Source organism: Dioscorea cayenensis, unplaced genomic scaffold (assembly GCF_009730915.1).
Source record: "Dioscorea cayenensis subsp. rotundata cultivar TDr96_F1 unplaced genomic scaffold, TDr96_F1_v2_PseudoChromosome.rev07_lg8_w22 25.fasta BLBR01002186.1, whole genome shotgun sequence".
Classification (NCBI taxonomy): domain Eukaryota; kingdom Viridiplantae; phylum Streptophyta; class Magnoliopsida; order Dioscoreales; family Dioscoreaceae; genus Dioscorea; species Dioscorea cayenensis.
In genome coordinates this window covers 21,477-28,988 of record NW_024088577.1, presented here as the reverse complement: position 1 = coordinate 28,988, position 7,512 = coordinate 21,477, and the positions used below count along the sequence as shown (strand labels likewise).

Genomic DNA, 7,512 nt, shown 5'->3' with positions numbered 1-7,512 from the left:
GTGGATAGTAATATGAGAGGGATAGGGGAAAAATTTTAGTAAATTTACTTTTTGTACCCTTGAGTATTTTAATTAAATAATGTATCTTAATTGTAAAAAGAAACAATTATTAAATGCCTCCAATTTTTATAAATAATATTTAAATGAGTTATTGATGTATTTATTTTTTAAATAAAATTTTAAATTAATAATTGACAAATACAATTTAATTATTGTTAATTAAAATAAATAAATGTCCAAATTTAGTTATTTTTAAATCACCAAAATTTTAATAAATCTAATATTTTTTTTAAAAAATACACACCATAACAACATATTTAATTTCCACCCAAAACATTATTCATCAACATGGCTTCTCCTCATTTTAAAAATCACAACAACATTCCTAACAAATTTTGAGATATTATGCACTAATAAAAAAAAACACATTATATTTAAGAATAATTAACTTTTTAATTTATAAAAATAATTTAAACAAAAATTATTCATTTTTATTATTATAATTAAATATTTTTAAATAAAAGTCTAATTTAATTATTATATGTTTTATTATAATTATTAAAAATAATTAATCCATTTAACTATTATCCAATTTAATTTTTTTATGATTAAATATTTAATTAAATATATATTTTTAATTACGGTTTCATGAAAAATTAAAATGGACAAAATTTCTACTTTCCTAATTTTTTTTTTGAAGTCTATTTTAATTATGATTTAATTATGATTAATAAATATTTAAAAATATTTTTTTATTTAATTATACTAATTAAATATTATAATGACATAAATTAATTTAATTATAGGATGTATTTAATTAAAAAAATAATTTAATTATAACATGATGATAGAGTGTATTATAGAAAAATAATTTTTATTTAATAAGGGATATTAGTAATTAAAAAGCGAAAAGGGAAGGATGCTCATGCCCCCAATTTTTGAGGGCATGAGCTAATATGGGTTTTGAGGGGATGAAGCCCCTCATTCCCATCCCCCAATCCTATTGGTGCATACCCAAACATGGGTATGCACCAAAAGTGGGAGTGATCCCCATGCCTTGGGGATCACTCCCTCAATCCAAACACTACATACATTCCTCGGTTCCTTGGCAGAAAGGATCTCCTGATCAATCAGGTGTTTGGCTCTAATACTTCATGTCCCACCTTCATTAATGCATCGAAAGAAAATTTTCACCAACCCAAATCACCAGATCTGAACTAGTATACCGTGCATGCCTTGGTTCCTTGGCAGCCAGTATCTCCTTGTATAACGCTAGCAATGGCTCTAATAATTCATGTCCTGCTTCTTCTAGGGTTTGCTGTGCAAATCAAGGAAGACCTTGGTATAAGCCATGCGAAGGCTTTTCTTGTTTCAAGTGCTGAACATCCTCCTGCTAACTGCATAGAGAGTGAAAGAATGGCCCTTGTTGATTTCAAGAAGCACATCAACGATCCAAACAACAAGCTCTCTTCTTGGGCAGGACGATATTGCTGTTCCTGGGAGGGTGTTCGCTGTGACAACACAACTGGCAACGTCATAGGACTGGACCTCAGGAACAGGATTCCATACTACCAAAGAGCAGGTGACATCTTCCTTTATTCTCCACGTCATAATGGCTCCCTGGGTGGTAAAATATCTCCATCTTTGCTTCATCTTCAACACTTGAAGCACCTTGACTTGAGTAGGAACTACTTCAGCGTAACAAGCATTCCAGCATTCATCAGCCAGTTCAAGGAGTTGAGGTACTTGAACCTTTCCAAATCTGTTTTTCATGGACCCATTCCTGCTAGTCTTGGAAATCTATCCAGTTTGCATACTCTTGATCTTTCATACAATGGTGTTTATGATGATCCTGCTCATCAATGGCTTTCTCGTCTTACTTCGTTGCAACTATTGGATATGAGTGGTGTCGACTTTGGTAGTAGCTCATCCAGTAGTACCTTGTTTCAAGCTCTGAACAAGCTTCCTTCCATAAAGGAGATACGTTTGGCTGAATGTGAACTCGGAAGCATTCCTCTTTCCATTCCTCATCTCAACTTTTCATCTCTCACTGTTCTTGATCTCTCTGAGAACTCCATCAATTCCTCGGTACCTGGTTGGGTGTTCAACCTCACAGAGCTCGAGTACCTTGATCTCAGTTACAACTATTTTCATGGCAAGCTCTCTAGTAGGTTAGCGAGTATGGCCTCCCTAGAGACGCTCATCTTGGCAATGAGTGGTTTCAGTGATGAAAATGGGATTCCTGAAAGCATAGGAAGCCTTTGTTGCTTGAAAACTCTGGACCTATCTGGATGGAACATCAGTCAGAGACTAGCTGAATTTCGTAATGTTTTTTCTGGTTGTCTTAGGAATAGTCTCACTGATTTGCACTTAAGCTCTGCTAATCTGAAAGGAGATGTACCAGATTGGATTGGGGACATCAAGAATCTTAAGGTTCTTGATTTCATGTTCAACTCACTATTTGGCTCTCTGCCTTCATCTCTAGCAAAACTCTCTCATTTGGAGGAACTACTGCTTCACATGAATCAATTGAATGGAACATTACCAGAAGAAATTGGACAGCTTGCAGAGCTTGTAAATATCGGTCTGTCAGGCAATCAGTTGAGTGGTGTTATAACCGAAGCACACTTTGCTCGGTTAGAGAAATTAGATGCACTTGATATGACCGGTAATTCCTTGGTTTTCAATGTGAGTTCTAACTGGATCCCTCCTTTTCATCTCAAAACTCTACGAATCAGATCTTGTTCTGTAGGCTTGGAATTTCCATCTTGGCTTCGGAAACAGAGCAGGTTGCATGTCCTTGATATGTCTTATACTGGAATCTCAGAGGCCATCCCTGACTGGTTTTGGAATTTGACTCAGAACCTATACACATTAGATCTATCTCATAATCTGATAGAGGGGATCATATCCAAATCCTTATCTTTTGATCAAATTGACAAGATTGATCTTTCTTGCAACCTGTTTTACGGACCATTCCCACAATTCCATTCAGCAACATTAGCAATACTAGATCTATCAAACAACTCATTCTCAGGGTTTATCCCTCTGAACATTGCAGATTACATGTCAAACTTGTTCTATCTTTCTCTGACAAGGAATAACTTGGGTGGCACTGTCCCATCCTCAATGTGCCAAATGAAGAAACTGGCAGGTCTTTTTCTCTCCAAAAACAAGTTGATCAATAAGCTCCCTGATTGTTGGTCGAACTCCTCTGCACTGGTTGTTTTCGATGCTGGAGACAACCACCTTTCCGGAAGCATACCTGATTCTTTATGTCAAGTTCCAGCTCTTCAATCACTACACTTGGGTGACAATGTTTTGTCAGGTGAATTCCCTGTTTCCCTGAAGAACTGCACTCAATTATATGCACTTGATCTCAGTGACAACAGTTTCAGTGGAAGCATACCAACTTGGCTAGCAGAAAGTTTATCAGGCTTGGGTATTCTCAGCTTGAAGTCAAACACCTTTATTGGTTACATCCCTGCAGAAATTTCACAGCTCACAAGTCTTCAGATACTTGATTTATCAAGCAACAATCTCTCTGGTCCAATCCCCAGAAGCCTAGGCAATTTCAGTACCATGAAAGTGCCTCATAAGGGCGGTTCAAGGCTGGTTGTTGTCCAGACTTACGAAGAAAGCTTGTTATTAAACCTCAAGGGAAGACAAGATACGTACACTAGCAAGCTTCTCTCACTTGTGAAAATGATAGACCTCTCAAACAATCATTTGTCAGGGGTCATCCCTGAAGAGTTAGCAAGTCTCTACGGTTTGCAGGGTTTCAACCTTTCCAGAAACTATTTGCATGGTGAGATCCCAGCCAAATTTGGTCAATTGCAGCAGCTGGAAACACTGGACTTGTCAAGAAATCACTTCTCAGGGAGCATACCTGCAACTTTATCAAACTTGACATTCCTGGCTCACTTCAATGTATCATATAACAACTTATCAGGAAGAATACCATCAGGCAACCAGTTCAACACCTTCACAGACCCTTCCATTTACATTGGTAATCATCTCTGTGGATTCCCTTTGACTGACAATTGTACTAAAGGTGGCGGACCAAATCAGGAAAAGCCAAGTGATCATGGAAATGAAGATGATGGTGATGATGAGATGGTATGGATGTACATTGGATCCTTGTCAGGATTTGCAGTTGGATTCTGGACCATCTGGGGTGTCTTGATCTTCAAAAACAAGTGGAGATATGCCTACTTTAGGTACACGGACACAACTTGTGACAATATCCATGTCTGGGTTGTTGTTAACTTTGTGAGGATGAAGAGCAAGATCATATCATAGTCAAACCACTAGAGTTATCTGTCATCATGTGTGTAATTATCTAGTAAAAGTACAGTCTGGTGTTGTATTTAATATCTGCTGTAATAACACATATCCATATCACAGCTGCTGTATTTTGGGCCACAACAAATTATCTGGGGAAATCCCTGCCTCGTTGAAGAATTGCAGTCAACTTTTTCTTTTTGTCAAGCCAAAAAGGAACTTTATTAAGCACATGACATCTCAAAACATGCACAAATTAAAAACAAGCATCACTTGGCCATACCAGTAACATTCAGAATCAGCCCCACAATTGATTGAACTAATAGAACTAGCATAACTACTTTTACCAAAACCAAAATTAAAGACAAGATGAGAATGAAACTTATTTACACCCATCTATTATATAAAATTCTGCCATTCTGGTTAGACAGTTGAGCACTATACTTCAAAAACACAATTTTCTTGATCTATTTATACGCATCCTGCTCACTAAATCTTTAGTGTTGAAAGATTGGTGAATTTCTAGCTTTCCAGATAACATAAATTGCAGCAAGCAAAACTGTTCTTCTCATCTTAGCTAATAAAGTTTTGGCCATAACCTTTCTTTGGAACCAATTGATCTCCTTCTCCAATTTAGGTGTTTCTTGGTTCACGATAATGTGCAAACATTACCGGGAATCTGGTGGTAATCTGTTAAGATTACCAGTGTTTTGATATCTTATGTGAGTAGTAATGTTGATGGTAATGTAAAAATTCACCAAATGAGTGAAATATTACCAAAGTAAGGTGGTAATCAGCATTACAACCAAAAACAGTGTCCATCAGGATTACCGAGTTGGTGGTAATCGACATGTATTTTTCCAATTATACCCCCACTTATTTAATCTAATTCCTTATTACACTCCCTAGTTTTTATTTTCCTTTATTATTTTTTTAATATTATAATTTAATTATTTATTTATCTAAATACTTTAAATTAAGTTTTTCAAATTTTTATACGTAGGGATATTTTGATAAATACAAATATATTTTAAAAAATTGTGAAAAAAATTATCTTTTTATGTTATAATTTAATTATTTATTTATCTAAATACTTTAAATTAAATTTTTCAAATTTTTTATATGTAAAGGGTATTTTTGGTAAATACAAAAGGTATTTTAAAAAAATTGTAAAAAAATAATTTTTGATATTATAATTTAATTATTTATTTATCTAAATACTTGAAATTAAGTTGTTCAAAATTTTATACATAGGGGTATTTTGGTAAATACAAAGGTATTTAAAAATTGTAAAAACTAAATTTTGATATTATAATTTAAATTATTTATTTATTTAAATACTTTAAATTATATTTTTAAAAATTTTATAGGGGTATTTTGATAAATACAAAGGTATTTTAAAATTTGTGAAAAAATAATTTTTAATATTATAATTTAATTATTTATTTATCTAAATACTTTAAATTATATTTTTCAAAATTTTATATGTAAGGGTATTTTAGTAAATTTGACATATTACTGAGGTGATTACCATGACTAACCAAACATAGTAATGAAAGATTACCAGTAATATAAATTATCAACCAAACATGATAATCTCACATTACCACAACATTCCCAGACATATAACATTCCCGATCATATTACCATGGTAATCTCATTACCATGGTAATATATCATTACTGTGAACCAAACGCCCCCTAAGAGCCTGTAAAACTCTCATCCATACAACATTTGAAAACTAGCGGTCAAAAAACAAGTGGGATATCTTCTCTATATCTTTAGTGCGTAAGACGAAAACAGAAGATTCAATTGCACCCCATTTAGCAACTTATCCCTAGTCATCAACCGATTATGTGAGGCAAGCCAAAAGATAAAAGAATGCTTGGGAATAGAATCACTTGATCACACCAATTTAGCCTAAAGAATCTTCTAATCATCTTGCAGCAATTACTTGAAGGTGCTGGCCATGCTAAATAATCCTTTCTTATCATACTTCCATAAAATACAATCCATTTTGCCCTCATCAATAAAAAAAGTTAGTAGCAATGTAATTTCACACTCTGCATAAAGTCTCATCAAGGGGAAAAAGAAAATTCCATCTACCATGCTTCCATAGATCACTAACCAAAGTAGACTTGTGCACAACAGAGTTCTTAATTGATATTTTAGAAAATCTCTCAATCAAAGACTGACCATTACACCATAAATCAAACCAAAATGAAAACCTCTTGCCATTATAAAATTTGTAATTAACACCTCTGTACTTGCATATCTTTTAACAAACTCTTCAGTAAGAGACATTTTTAGGTTTGTCAATAAAAAATGGTTTGTTTATTGTTTAAAAAAATCAATTTTTTCTGAACACTATTTTACGTTTCACTAGCCGTTGGAGAGAACAACGCCGACGAGGAGATTTCACTCAAGGCATGAGTTAGTTGCTTCGTTTCACATGCCTACATGGGGTTGTTTCACATGCCTACAAGGGACGTGGTGGAGGTGTTCATCTCTCATGCATATGAGGATTTGGAGATCGGTGCATAGGAGGTAGACCGCTATAATCATGAGCATTCCATGAACGAGAGAGGCAAACAACATGTTGTTCAAAGTTCTAACGTGGAGGAGGTCTTTGACCGTGACCCGTTGGTCCTACCGGTTGCGGTGGAGTGGAACTCCTGCACTGGAGGAGGAAGAGTGAATGATGGTGGTGACGAAAGAGAAAGGACCCATGCACGTATGTGTGGCGGTAACGAGTTGCACCTTGTTAATGTGGTTGAGGTTGTGAACTCCCACATAAGTCAAGAGAGGACAAACTCAGCTCGCCAGTGTGCGGTGGAGAAGCCACTTGCTATAGTCGAGAGGGAGACGATCACCCTAGATGGTTACAACGTTGTCGGCATTAAACAAGTAACGTTAAAGGCTGAGAAACCGGTCACCTTGGGGGAGGAGATTGACGATGAAGAAAGATCATAGACCAACGGTCATTGCTTTGCGTCGAGAGAAGTGAGAAGCTTCTATAACATGCCTTACCTTGCTGTTGGAGAGGGATTGGTCGAAGATGAGATTACTCACTCCCACTCTCGCATCATTGAAATAAAGTCGCCAAACCTGCCACCAACCACTATGGTGGCTGCATCCGTCAAGGATGACGATATTGGCAATGGACCGGTTGTTACACTCCACCAACCCATCGGTTCAATCGATGGTTCCTCGTTGAGAGTGTATGGC

The 7,512-nt window shown here is 35.5% G+C and overlaps 1 protein-coding gene across 1 annotated transcript; it reads left to right on the top strand.

The window, feature by feature from the left end:
• Positions 1 to 1,231: 1,231 nt before the first annotated feature.
• Positions 1,232 to 4,435, top strand: LOC120257561 (receptor-like protein EIX2). The gene has a single exon (XM_039265018.1). The coding sequence runs from the start codon at positions 1,279 to 1,281 to the stop codon at positions 4,300 to 4,302; it is 3,024 nt and encodes a 1,007-aa protein (XP_039120952.1). The 5' UTR covers positions 1,232 to 1,278; the 3' UTR covers positions 4,303 to 4,435.
• The last annotated feature ends 3,077 nt before the right edge of the window (positions 4,436 to 7,512 follow it).

Coding starts and splice junctions, on each gene's coding strand:
- LOC120257561 (XM_039265018.1), top strand. CDS start 1,279: ATGGCTCTAATAATTCATGTCCTGCTTCTTCTAGGGTTTGCTGTGCAA.